Below are 14,631 nucleotides of genomic sequence, written 5' to 3'. Positions count from 1 at the left end.
CTTTTCAAGTATTGTGTAGATCATTCCATAAATGCTATTGTGGACAAAAATATCTGAAACAGGTAGGTTGGTAAGCATTGGATCAAGTAGATTACTTCCTTGTGATGTTTCCTCTTGCAGGCCAAGTTTGATAGCTATTTCACTTAGACTTGCCCAGTTTAGTGAGCGGTCATACCACTGAACTTTGTATGGTGGTGAACATTGAAGTCCTCTATTCAGATTACCTGTTGTTCCCGAAGTTCTTTCTCTTAAGTGATGTTTAATAAGTAAGGTCACTTATTCACTGATTGATGGGTATGGTGTAATCACTAGATTTTCTTGATTTGCTTTGACCTGAAGTTTGAGACTTCATGAGAACCTGATGTTAAGCACTTACAGGGCCAAGCACATCCGACTACATATTGTTCTCCCACCTCTCGTGGGACTCTCCTGCTGTAGGACAGAATATACCCAGGGATGGTATAGAGTCCAAGATGTTGGCTGGTAGATGTGATTCTGAGAGAGTGATTGCCAAACTGCACAACAATCCCTAGATGTTTGTGAGGAGAACTTTGCAGGGTTGACTAAGGTGGAATTGTCTGGACATTGTCCTGATTTAGTGCCTGAGTCATTGGTTCATTCAATATTTTACTTATAGTTGTGTCTTGTAGTGATTGTTCACAACTGAATAATCTGAGTTATAGAGTTCAGTAGGATATAACAGGTCAGTCAGAAGTTGTATGACTGAAGTTTCCCTTCCCTGAAGGACATTAGTGAACCATTTGGGTTTTTATAACTGAATGGTACCTTTGATAACGTTTTATGGTGCTAGCCCATAAGTTCCCCAGCTCACCTGAATTGAATTTCATAACTTGCTGTGGTGGAGCTGGAGATCTCAAACTCTTAGTCCAATATTAGTCCAGTATATCATCTATAGGGAGCATAAGCAATTCTTAGCCTGTAATTTTATTACAATATACTGCAGTAAGGTAAGACAGTAGCAGCTCCTGGTGCTTAAAAAATGCAGTGCTGCCTGTTGGTTTTCTCCACAATACTAAGACACAATTCAGAATTTTGAATGAGTAATCTTGAAATTTAACATTAAATTGGTTCCCTCATCCGTCAATTTAATGAGCAGATCATTTTAAAATTGAATGGTATGTTAATTCTGTACTAAAGCATGCTTTTGTTTGCAGGTATTATTCAGCCCTGGAATGGGTTCCATGACCGATATCTAATTGAAGATTATCTGGATCTGTTTGATCTCGCAGCACATCAGATTCAGAGTCAGATAGCCAATTCATCTGCTGAACAGCTAATTAAAAGCAACATGGTCATTGGTGAGATACTTTATTCCCCCACACCGTATTGAAATGATTACTTCAGCTCCCAAAAATTGTGTCACTCTGAATCACAAGTTGAGCATATTACATGCGTATCGTAGCATGGTTAATATCATTTAATGAGCACAATTTTTATGGAAAAAACTGATCATTTATTTGACACAGTTTCAATTTTTGACTGATGGGAAACCTGATAATTCATAGGAACATTTCAGTCCTGGTTTATAATAATGCTGCTGCAATTGAACTTTTACTGGATTGCCACATGAAAGTAATTCTAAGTAAAAGCAGCTGACAAAATTTCTTTTGTCTCTGCATGCTTTTTTAAAAAAAGTACATTTTGTTCCCTTTCCCCACTTTAGTTTCCCTGACCTCACACTGATCCCAAAGTAAGATAACAGGGAACTGCTTCATTGTTGGGCCTCTGGCTTTGCTTCTTTCCATTAGCAGAGGTGAGTTTTAATGGTGAATTGTTTACGTGGACTGCATCCAAGCATTCTGACACAGTATGTCAGAGCTGTGGTATGATGTGCTCCTGTTCAAAACCTGTAAATGCTACAAGCAATGATCTGTAACAAAAACAAAAATTGCTGGAAAAACTCAGCAGGTCTGACAGCATCTGTGGAGAGAGAAACAGAGTTAACGTTTCGAGTCCGTATGACTTCTTCAGAGCTGAAGAGAAGTGGAAATTTATACTGTGTAAGGGGGGTGGGGCAGTTGGAGCTGGATAGAAGGCCAGTGATAGGTGGGACAAAGGAGGGATTGACAAACATGTCATGAACTAAAGGACAAAGGGAATGTTAGTGGTAGTGGTTAGTGCTAAAAAAGGTGCTGATAGTGGCATTAAGGTAAGAAAGCAGAATGTGATAATAGCAGAACAGGGGTAGCATTGTGTGAAAGAACAACATGGAACAAGTAACAGATGGCCGTGTATGGGACAGGGTGGGGGGAGGGGGCAGTGGTGGGGGAAAAAAAGATAGAAGGGGGATAAAAAAGTGGGTAAATCCACAGATAAATTAATAAAACTAAAAGTAAGATAAAAAAAATAAAAATGGTGTAGAAAGAAGGGGATAAAAAAGAGGGTGAGGATGGAGGAGAGTTCATGGTCTGAAGTTGTTGAACTCAATGTTAAGTCCAGAAGGCTGTAAAGTGCCTAGTTGGGAGATGAGGTGCTGTTCCTGCAGTTTACATTGAGCTTCACTGGAACATTGCAGCAGGCCAAGGACGGACATGTGGGCATGAGAGCAGGGTGGTGTGTTGAAATGGCAAGTGACCGGCAGCTCTGGGTCATGCTTGTGGCCAGACCGGATGTGTTCCGCAAAGTGGTCACCAGTCTGCGTTTGGTCTCCCCGATGTAGAGGAGACCACATTGGGAGCAGTGAATGCTGTAGACTAAATTGAAGGAGGTGCAAGTGAAGTGCTGCTTCACCTGAAAGGAGTGTTTAGGCCCTTGGACGGTGAGGAGGGGGGAAGTAAAGGGGCAGGTATTGAACCTTCTGCAATTGCTTGGGAAGGTGCTGGGGGAAGGGGATAAAGTTTTGGGGGTGATGGAGGAGTGGACCAGGGTGCCCCAAAGGGAATGATCCCTACAGAATGCTGACAGGGAATGTGAGGGGAAAATGTGTTTGGCGGTGGCATCATGCTGGAAATGGCAGAGGATGATCCTTTGAATTTGAAGGCTGGTGGGATGAAAAGTGAGGATAAGAGGTGCCATAATCATGGTTCTGGGAGGGAGAGGAAAGCGTGAGGGCAGAGGCGCAGGAGATGGGTCGGACATGGTTGTGGGCCCTGTCAACCACAGTGGGGAGAAAACCTTGATGGAGAAAGAAGGAAGACATGTCAGAAGCGCCATTTTGGGAAGTGGCATCATCGGAACAGATATGACGGAGGCGAAGGAACTGAGAGAATGGGATGGAGCCCTTACAGGAAGTGGGGTGTGAGGAGCTGTAGTCGAGGTAGCTGTGGGAGTCGGTGGGTTTGTAATGAATGTTGGTGGACATTGTTACCAGAAATTGAGACAGAGGGGTCAAGGAAGGGAAGGGAAGTGTCGGAGTCCTTCACCTCCATCACATCTGTTCCGATGATGCCACTTTCCAAAATGACGCTTCTGACATGTCTTCTTTCTTCCTTAACCAAGGTTTCTCCTGCATTGTGGTTGACAGGGTCCTCAACCATGTCCGACCCATCTCCCATGCCTCTGCCCTCACACCTTCCCCTCCTCCCAGAACCATGATAGGGTCCCGCTTGTCCTCACTTTTCACCCCACCAGCCTCTGCATTCAAAGGATCATCCTCTGCCATTTCCACCAAATCCAGCATGATGCCACCGCCAAACACATCTTCCCCTCAGCCCCCCCCACCCCATCGGTGTTCCGTAGGGATGGTCCCCTCTGGGACACCCTGGTCCACTTCTCCATCACCCCCAACACCTCATCCCCTTCCCAGGGCACCTTCCCATGCAATCGCAGAAGGTGCAACACCTGCCCCTTTACCTCCTCCCTCCCTCACCGTTCAAGGGCCCAAATACTCCTTTCAGGTGAAGCAGCACTTCACTTGCACCTCCTTCAATTCAGTCTACAGCATTTGCTGCTCCCATTGTGGTCTCCTCTACATCGGGGAGACCAAATGCAGACTGGGTGACCGCTTTGCGGAACACCTCCGGTCTGGCCACAAGCATGACCCAGAGCTGCCGGTCACTTGCCATTTCAACACACCACCCTGCTCTCATGCCCACATGTCCGTCCTTGGCCTGCTGCAATGTTCCAGTGAAGCTCAATGCAAACTGGAGGAACAGCACCTCATCTTCCGACTAGGCACTTTACAGCCTTCTGGACTTAACATTGAGTTCAACAACTTCAGACCATGAAGTTCCTCCATCCTCACCCCCTTCTTTCTACATTCACTTTTTTTTTATCCACTTACTTATATTTTTGTTCATTTATCCGTGGCTTTATCCCCCTTTTTTTTAATCCCCCCTTCTATTCATTTTCTCTCCTTTTTTTTCCCCTACCGTTGTCCCTTCCCCACCCCATCCCCCACAGGACCATCTGTTACTTGTTCCATGTTGTTCTTTCACACAATGCTACCCTCGTTCTGCTATTATCACATTCTGCCTTCTTACCTTAATGCCACTAATAGCACCTTTTTAGCACTAACCACCACCACTAACACTCCCTTTGTCCTTTAGTTCATGACAAATTTGTCAATCCCTCCTTTGTCCCCACCTATCACTGGCCTTCTATACAGCTCCAACTGCCCCAGCCCCCTTGTACAGTATAAATTTCATCACATTTCCACTTCTCTTCAGCTCTGAAGAAGGGTCATACAGACTCGAAACGTTAACTCTGTTTCTCTTTCCACAGATACTGCTAGACCTGTGAGCATTTCCAGCATTTTCTGTTTTTATTTCTGTTCCTTTGTTACTTTGAGCAGATCCTTTTTTACTTTTGCTCCTCCTACCTACTGTGCCTTGGTATTAGATTATGCCACCCTTTCCACTTTTGGTCCTGTAGCCAAGCCCAAAGGATATTGTCAGGATCAGCTATATCGCAGTCTCCCATGGGGAAATGAATCTCACTTGCTTCCACTCTTCTTAGTTAAAAAAAAATCATTTTATTTCTTTATAGGTGAGGCAAGTGCTTCCACAATGTGGGATAATAATGCTTGGCAGAATTTCTATCGTCGCACTACTAATGGTGAACCACCATATTTAATTCAGGACTTCCTTCATGCAGTTCTACCGGCTGCTAAACTTATTGTTATGCTGAGGGATCCTGTTGAGAGGTTAGTTTGTAGTCTTCGTTGATTGTCAGTGTGTCTATTGCCAAACTGTTAGGAAATTTGAGTTCTTGCAAAGTGTTGCACCTGTGATTAATGACTGATGGAAATTTCCAAATTCTCTCACTGTATAATGTTACTGGTTCTCTGGCACTTCCATGTGTGATTCAACATTCCTGTGACTAGGAATTTGGCTTAAATAATCGGAAGAAATGAATTTAACCTGAAATAGATTCTCAATAATAAACATTTTTAAAACGTTACGGTCTACTCTTATTATAGAAGTTCATTTTTTAGGGCAGTGTATTAGGACCATTATAGTGAATCTCAATATGTTGAGGGTGGGGAAGGGAAGATCAAGCAGAATTAATGCGTCTTATTTTAAGTTCAGTGAATCCCGCTAGGTTTGTGCATGTAGCACAAGGGTTGTATGGAGCTCTTCTATTAAACTTCCCAGTCTATTGATTCCAGTTTTCCAGGTTTTCTCACTCTTGGGCAAGGTATCTATGGAATTCGACCCTAGAAAAATTCAAGGACATATGGAGAAAAAGCATAATTGACAGTGGTTTGGAACAGTTAGCAAGGCTAAACATTTTGGATAGCTACGGCAATTATTGCTGAAGTACTTTAGATGTAATAGACAGTTATGGATTTTGCATTGAATTGGCACCAGGACTGTGGTAGGAATTTGGCATTGAATTGATGTAGTGTAACCACTAAATCTGAGATTGGCACACCTATACTGGCTGCCTCTGAGAGTCATCCAAGTCAGTGGCTTGGCACTGAAATAAGGCTGCACCACTGCTAGAACTTAAGCTCCAGCCAACGTGGCAGCCAAAACTTGATGTATTTTTGTGACATGCAATGGAACTATAGGTTTTGGAAGAAACTGAAGCCACTGTCTGTGCACAGTACAACCTGGCCAATATAAGTGAGGCAAAAGGATGTAATTTACCTCTCCCATTCCCATGCCATTGATGTAACAAAGGAGTAACTCTACTGAAAATTCAATATCCTTTATACAGATGCCCTGAGTATCCATTTCAACCCAATCCCACAGGATTCAAAATTATTGACCAGGTTAGGCACAGTGGAATCTGCATTCTAATTCTTTGCACCCACAAGTGCAATTATTTGATTTTTTAAAAACTCTATGCTGACAAGATTTTCACTGAAAAAAATAACTTATTAACTTGCATTGCTTCATTTTATTTCATTTCATTTCCACTAGGGACTATATAACTGCTCCATTTATAATCCTAAATTCCAATATTTCTGTTGTGATGCTGTTATTTATAATATCCTGACAATTCCTCATACATAATCTTTAACATAGTTACAAAATGTCTTCTAACTTTTTATTATTGTGCAGAAGGCTGCTAATTAAAAATTTCGTGTGGCTTTCCTTCAGTTTAACATTTAGCTTTAAAGATATTAACGGTAAATATTTTGGTGAACATTTGTGCTCATCAAGGTGAAGTATCAGTGCCAGCTTTTTGGAATACTTTTTCTACTTTGGCCATCAATTATTAGCATCATGCACTACCAGCTCAGATATGATGTGGCTAAATGTCAAGTTTATTTTGCTGAACTTCACCTTAATCTTTATCTAAGAAAAGCTCTCCAGTGCACAACATTGGCATTTTTCCCTTTTCCATCTCAATCATCCTTATTGCTTAGTTGTTAATTGCTGCAGAATTGTAGGACTGCCCCTGTTAGGAACTGGGTATAGACTAAAAACTGTTTGAAGTCTTAAAACAGAGGCGGGCATTTTCCTAAGCTGGATATGAACCCATGTCCCAGAGAAATCCAATTGCTAATACATTGCCAGATCCAGTCCCACAAAATAATGCCTGACTTTGATCTGCGAGAACAAAGACATGTCAGAATTATTTTGGAAACAGAGTTGTCAATTACATTGGCAGTGAGGAACTAGTGAGCCACTGGCTTGGTTAGGCGATGTGAGCTGGGAGTAGGTAGAGGAGATAGACCATCAGGTATAGTTAGTCCGTTTTAAATTTGGACTGGAAATATCTCCTGGTTCTGATGACACACTGGAGTTAAAGGAAGTTACATGGATTGTCTTCCTTGAATTTCCTTGAGTCTTGCAGCATTCTGGGATCATTAATTGAATGTTTTAACACACAAACTGAAGAAGCGCCCAGGGATCTGCTAAAGCACATTGGGATTGCCCTTTAATGGAGTAGGGGAAGGATATAATTACAAACTGATCCACATATGCTAGTGCTGATCAGGTAGTGCATATTTGTTTGGGACAGAGTAGATCCCTTACATTCTAAAGCTACCTATGCCTTCTCAAGCAACTCCTGACCTGCATTCTGTTTTCTGTCCACTACTGATTTCTTTCTCAATTTATGGTTCTTCTTCCTTTGAATATTTCTGTGTCATACTTTATACGTGGAATTCTTGCGGAGTAATTCTAAAATGTCTCTCCCACTATTTTATTTCCTTCTGTTGTTTTCTTCCTCCTGTAATGTTCTGAATAGCTAAGCCTAGGATCATCATGACTGTTCTCCTGTCACCTGAGGACTGAGAGCCAACCAGCCTTTATTATAAATGGATATGCTCTCCTGATGTAATGGGCTTAGGTTCCCCCAACTGTGAGCAAGCACACATGCAAATCTCACACACTAGTGTGGAAGGGCCTATATTGTGAGGATATAATGAGAATTTCCTATTACTTGTATATTGATTTCTTTGCTTTATATGTTTACTTGCTAAAAATGTCAAGTTTAAAACTTTTGGGAAGGCAAGGGGACTTGAGTGCATAAGCTTAAAACCTGGCCAATAAAGTCAAACAGTTGTAAAGGATTATGACTAATTTAAAAATCTCTTTTCATTACTTTTCATTAATCCTCCCCCTCAAGCTTTTTGTTTAAAGCAATGTATTCTAAGACCTTGATCAACCAAATCTGAAGGGAGTGGAAATTTATTAACATGCTGTCACTTACTTTCCTTCAGCAATTCTATTGTTCAGCTATGTGGCTCTATTAGTTCAGTTCCCTCACGCTACCAGAATCAACACCCCTCCATGTTAAGCTCCTCTCAAGTCTTTAGCATATCTTGAATCTTTTCAAGCCACCAGCAATCATAGAGAAAAGGATACTGATTGTAGTTGTTGTACAATTTTAAAGGCAATACTAATAGTGAAACTTCATTTTTGTTTCTTATTCTGAATCCACAATGTACTACCAGGGCTTAAATAGGATGTCTGTAGAATATAATGACGATATTAAGTGAAGGCAATAACTAACTTATGGTCTTAAACTAGGCTAATATTTGAAGTCTGGGAAGTTTATCATTACACTCCTGAAACCATCAGATTTATTAGTTTTCCAAAAAAGTCACCATGTTAAGGAAAAGCACTAACATGGAAAAAGAAGCCTAGCTTTTGTAAAAATGGAACAAAAACAAAAATTGCTGGAAAAACTCAGCAGGTCTAACAGCATCTGTGAGGAGAAAGACAGAGTTAATGTTTCGAGTCCGTATGACTCTTCTTCAGAACTCTTTTGTAAAAATGGTATGTTTTGGTATTCTGCTGAGGGTAAGTCACTCAATTTATGCACTTGGATGATACTAATATATTCACACTTTTTTAGGCTGTATTCTGATTACTTGTACTTCATAAGCGCTAACAAATCTGTCGAGGATTTTCATGAAAAAGTAAAAGATTCACTGCAAATATTCGATGGATGTTTGATGCACTCTTCCCTTAGATCCTGTGTGTACAACTGCACCGTGAACTCTGCTATGCCTGTAAGTACCTTTTAGTGAGTCATTTAAACAGTCATGACAGTCGATGTTTGTCAAACTGGATGTGAATTAATAAAACAATATTATTTTTGACTGTCCTCGGAGTAATACAATTGGATATCTTGCTTGATGAGAGACTTTGTGGTGCAGTGGTTAGTGTCCCTGTTTCTGAGCCAGAAACTCCGGGTTCAAGTCCCACTCCAGGACTTACTGGCCAAGGAAGGTGCGTTTATAACGCGGCCAAACTGCAAATCCTTCCAGTGGCAAGCAGTAACAGCGGGATAGATTCCTCATCAGCCATGTGATGGAAAGAATGTTGAAGCCTCTACCATCACTACCTATAGCTCCAGAGTACATGTAAAAATTTATTTTGCCACAGCGACTTGGACGCCTTGAGGGGGCTGTTGGCTCAGTTGGCTGGACAGCCAGTGTGGATCAGATTGGTGCCAATAGCATGGGCTTTGATCCCTATTCCAGCTGGGGTGGACTCGGGACTTGCCTCCTTGCTCCACCCATGGTGGAGATCGTGATGCTGTGGGTTGTACCTGCCTTTGGGCAGAGAACTGCAGAAGAAGAAGAATATCTCATTTTATGGTGCTGTGCTTAAGCCACATAGCTGCATGTCAATTAAATTCATTGTCGAATTTGGGAGGTACTTTGCAATTCTGAACTTGTTGGTTAGAAATTGGAACAACTCATGCTCTCATTGCATTTGACAACATTAAAGACTAACTAGATTGCCACAGTATTATCACTATCCTTAGTTGTTTTAATTCCATGGCATGCAATAACTTGCTAGCAAACATGATGCTCATTCAAATTACCTCAGCGCTGTTTTTCTCCATTTTCATTTTGAGGTTTTATTCTATACTCAGGAAGTGGGGAGATATTGTGGCACAGTGGTACTAGAAGCTCCGGTTTCAAGTCTCGCCCTAGTACTTGACAGCCAAGGGGAATGCATTTAGAACCCGGCCAAACAGGTTAAGTATCAGCTTGCAAATCCTTCCAACACAGGCCAGTGGCAGGAGGTAAGAGTGGGAGAGACTCCTGCTCAGCCACGTTATAGAAAGAACATTGGAGTCTCTAAATCACTATCCTTAGCTCCAAACTACAACATGCATGTAAAAGTGCAGGTTGCCACAGCAATTCTGTCTCCCTGAGTGACCTGTAACATACCACCACCAGTCAGGAAGGAAACTGGCATTTCATGTTTTACTGTTAAGACCATTTCAGTAGTGACCTTGCAATTTATAATGTCTTGACAGTTCTTCACACATAATCTTTAACATCACTAGGTACAAAATGTCTTCTAACTTTGTATTATTGTGCAGAATGGCCACTAATTAAATTTTTGTGTGGCTTTTCCTCAGTTTTATGGCACATATTTTAAGATCATTTGCTCCTTGATCTACAGATTTATGTATTAGCGATTAAACTTATTAAATTTAAAATTAAATTTAAATATTAGCATTTGTGTGCATCCATCAAATTGGACCTTGTATCCAGGCCCCATTCCTGGTTTAAAAACAAAAAATGATGGAAAAAAGTCAGCGAGTTAGGCAGAATCTGTGGAGAGAAACAAAGTTAGCATTTCAGGTTGAGTGACCTTTCATCAGAACTGGATATCCTTCCTGGATAATTCTTCAATATTACTGCCCCATTTGGTTCCCATTGGCTCTATAAAAGGGACAGCATCAGGCAGCATGAGCAACAACATGAAAGGGAACATCCCTGGCCCCAAGCCTCAAAGAAGATGAGGGGAGAAAGACATAGTACCCGGATGACCACTTGCTCTCCTGCAGATCCACAGCTAATGGTTATCTCTGGGTCTCTAGTACACACTGCAGCCCTGCCATGTACAGTCCTGCCAACACAATCAACACTCATCTATAAACGATCAATGCGAAACTACCATGTGAACATCGTCCAAGTTGAATGGATCTGATGTACAAATGCATGTTGACATTTTAGAAAAAAGGGTAAAATTGGAGCTGAAATATTTGGCAAGCAAACCTATACTTCATGCCATCAAACAGTCTCCATTTCTCTTTTTATGCCTTGGTTCATGAATCCAATTTACATTGGCAGAGTCAAATTAAATTTAATGCTTTTAATTCTAGTAGTGGTATATTAAACTTTATTTTTTCAAAATTTGGGTGTGCACCACAAGCCACATGTCCTTATTAAAGTGAGGAATGTGCGCTGGTGCATAGAACTTTTTTGGTACCAATTATCAACACCATGTGCTTGTAGCTCAGGTAATAGAATGAAGGGATGCAAAGTAAATCTTTTTCCAGTGTGTTCCAGCCTTTGAGGAGACTTCCTTACTACATCAATGTGATACCTTTGTTTGCCAGAGCCATCATCCGCTCTGTCCCCACAGAGTCTGACTATCGATTTAGTGTCAAGAAATATTACATTATATGGAGTTTAGAGCTATGGACATATACCCATTAGGAACAGGGCTGACACTGCAGAAAGTCACTTCATTTAGGAGCTTAACATCTAGTACTGGGAGGAAATGTCATCTCATCAGTCTTGGGTGGCTCAAAAGCCATCGTCCAAAAATTTGCTAGGCTATAATGTGCAATCCAGCCCTTGAGTTCCTAAATCTTCTGAGGTGTTTTACATTATAGTTCAAGAATAACCAGATTGAAGGCAAGGCAGGATTTGCCAACCCATTACAGTTATATTCTTAGCCATTTGTGTTGATTTCTAATAATATTTCTTTTCCTTTACAAATATTCTTTAGCAGGTATGTATGATGACAAGAGAATAATAACCAGCTGAAACAGTTTAAAGAGTTTTAGAAGATGTAGTGACACAGTGCGTTAGAGTACACTTTCTACTTCTAGGACACGTATTAGAATCCAGCCCAGACAGCGTAAGTCTTCTCTGGCTATTAAGGATCTATAGTGGTGTAAAATCCTCCTGACAAAACTATGGGTTTTCATATCTACACCAGATTTCTCAAATAATACGTTAAACATTTTCTCAATATACTAAAATAAAAATGTCGTGTTGACTTAATTGTTTTTCTGGCACTAAAACCCTACACCCTAAAGCTTTATTACCAGCATATATCAATTTGTGCCTCCACCAATTCTATTTCCTGTTGGCTAAATGACACAGCCTCAGACTTTTCACAGAAATTGTTCTCTATCCTTCCGTACTTATTTATCCAATTGGTTACTGAGCTTGAGGTAACAAGTTTGAGCTTGACTCTCTGACTGTAAGAACATCTTTATTTAGAGAACAAGATTCCAGTTTCTGTTCCTGCTGATCACTACCCAGTAAAGTGCATATTTGTTTATTTAGATTAAGGAAAAGATCAGACATGCAATGCTCTCCACTAACTCCTTGCCCACCATTTAGTCTCACAGATGGATTGGCAATGAATAAAGCCGGTTCTATTTTGGCTTAACTACCTTGAGACTAACTGCAGAAAATTGTGAATGCATTGCAATTGTAAACACCCACTCAATTTACATAATATGTTGAGTTAGTAGGATTATTGGCATCTCGTATAAGTGGCCATCAAAACTGCTAGCTGATTTACCATATCTGTAATGATAAGTTCAAGTTTAGCCTTCAGTAGTACTTTAATTCTTGTCCATAACTCAGTGCAATTGATGCACAAAATTTTCTGTTTGCCATCACCTTTTGTTAGGTTACTTTTTTCTCCCTGTAGAATTTTTCCAACTATAGATCATTTGAAATGCTGTAAGTAAGTGGTGTTGATTTGCTTCTGCTTGCCCATATAGGAGCTGTATGTCTTCACCTTGCATTTTAATGTGTTAATATGAATTATTTGAAAAGATATTGAAAATTAAACAAACACTCCTAATCAAATATAGCCAGTGTCCCTATATCATCCGGGGTGAGGAATGTAACAATCTTTTTTACTTGCATCTTTACACCTTAGGCTACCTGGAGGCATTGGAATTAAAGTGCAGGTTGTTGGGAACACACAGCTGCAATCTTACGTACTCTTTCCTGCAAAATGATAGTCTTGTTGGGGTAACAGGAATGTTGTACTGCTTTCCATTTTTCAAGCAAAATTTCTTTAAGTTACTTAAACCTAGAAGTTACAGCATATAAAATTAATGTACAAACACAGCATGTTTGTATCAAAGCATTTTGTATGCTATGTTATGACAATTCTCATTTGGGCCACAAAATAAAATTAAAACCAGAGGGATCCTTGGTAACCTTCTGTAAGTATTTGTTTTGATTCTTTCTTCCCTCCTACCCCTTCCAATTGGTGTCTGTTTTTAGAGGTATTGATACCATGGACATTTCATACAGTTGATATGTAATTATTTCTAACTGTAGGATTACTGTAACATGATCATTGTAAGCTTTTTGAGTGACAATCTGCATTTGATTACCAGAGGATGATCATAGCCTGAGAATATTATTTGCCAATATTACAGTTTTGCCTACAAGATAATATCAAAATAAAATATACTGCATCTTCAAGTGTATTGAGTTCTACTGCTACAATTTACCTCCATATTGTTAGAGGAAACTGTTGCCTAGCTTCTCTTTAATGTGGACTAATTTTATTTCCTCCTTCAGAGGGAGACTGAGAGTTAGTGTTTGGAGAAGAAAAAATGTTTGTGTGGAATGTCCAAACATGCAATCCACAGTATTTTTCCTTTCAAGGTCTCTCAATCCTTTATAAAAGCCCATCCAAGACTTGGTCCCATATTTGGGAAGGTTCCATAAGCATTTCTCTAACGCTTTTGGACAGGATTCAAGATAGGCCAACAAGCAATCCTTTTCTCACTTCAAGCTACTAATGTCTTTTCCATTCATTTCTGCAATCGTTCCCTTGCTTCCTTACCACGGTTGTTACTTCTCTGCTAATTATTCTTGTATCTCCAATGTCAGATGTACGCCATTCTGCATGCTTTTTCTCTTTGCATCTTAACTGTGTTAAAATCAAGACCCATTGTCCTCTCCGCAATTCTCATTTGTTGCCAGGGTTTGAGAAACTTTGAACATTCTTACTTGCCCTCGATCTTCCCTCCCTGCTTGATGTCACCTGCCTTATCTTGGTTCTTCATCCAGGTCTCTGGGGTCAGATGAGGAACCCCTCATCTGCCACTCATACTGAATGTTTGTAATGCTTTTTTAAAAAAATAAAGAAAGCAATTAAGAACATTAGGCCATGTGTCTTGTTTATTTCTTTTGCAGTGCCTGATATTGAAACTTGATGGTAACTGCACCACTCCCTGATCAAGAAGACAGTTAGATCATCTCTTCTTTGGCCTCTTGTCATGATCTCTTTCCATTTGGTCAACAACATTTTTTTAGGGTGGCATGGGTTGACTTGGCTTTCTAAGCCGGGAATTTCTGTCGGGACTTTTCACGACCTCACACCATAACTTCAACAGAAGATCGCTGGAATCCTGGAGAAATAGGGTAAATGGCTAAACATTGCTATTCACACCATTTCATTAGGATTTCTGCTGAGGTTACAATAGGAGATTGGGAAACCCCCATGGAAATTTTCCCTTGTTGTCTTATTCCTTCCTCCTTTGTCTTCTCCATTGGAAACGCCTAGTATGGGGAGTTACAGAGGAAAGGCCCTCCATTCACCTTTAGCGCTGTGTGTCAGTGAACTGGTGGTGTGCCACTGACCTTTAAAATGCTTACCTTATAATCCAAAGGGAAAAACTGATTTGAATCCTTTTAAAATATTCATTACTATTGGCCAAATATTTTTCATAAAGTGATGGGCCACAAAAGAA

General features: G+C 40.4%; 1 protein-coding gene across 5 annotated transcripts in view; it reads left to right on the top strand.

The window, feature by feature from the left end:
* The window catches only part of LOC121289969 (carbohydrate sulfotransferase 15-like), a 75,700-nt gene that overhangs the window by 56,097 nt on the left and 4,972 nt on the right, over positions 1-14,631 (top strand). For 3 of the 5 annotated variants that reach the window (XM_041209992.1, XM_041209994.1, XM_041209993.1), the window contains 4 exons: positions 1,176-1,319; positions 4,948-5,104; positions 8,719-8,875; positions 11,625-11,627. In XM_041209992.1, the coding sequence (XP_041065926.1) occupies positions 1,176-1,319; positions 4,948-5,104; positions 8,719-8,875; positions 11,625-11,627 (461 nt within the window). Of the gene's footprint in view, positions 1-1,175; positions 1,320-4,947; positions 5,105-8,718; positions 8,876-11,624; positions 11,757-14,631 lie in introns of all 5 variants that reach the window. The other 2 variants (XR_005945685.1, XM_041209995.1) reach the window with 2 other exon arrangements.

Source organism: Carcharodon carcharias, chromosome 17 (genome assembly GCF_017639515.1).
Source record: "Carcharodon carcharias isolate sCarCar2 chromosome 17, sCarCar2.pri, whole genome shotgun sequence".
Taxonomy (NCBI): Eukaryota; Metazoa; Chordata; class Chondrichthyes; order Lamniformes; family Lamnidae; genus Carcharodon; species Carcharodon carcharias.
Note: the sequence above shows the minus strand (reverse complement) of the source record. Positions and strands in the feature narration are given on the sequence as shown.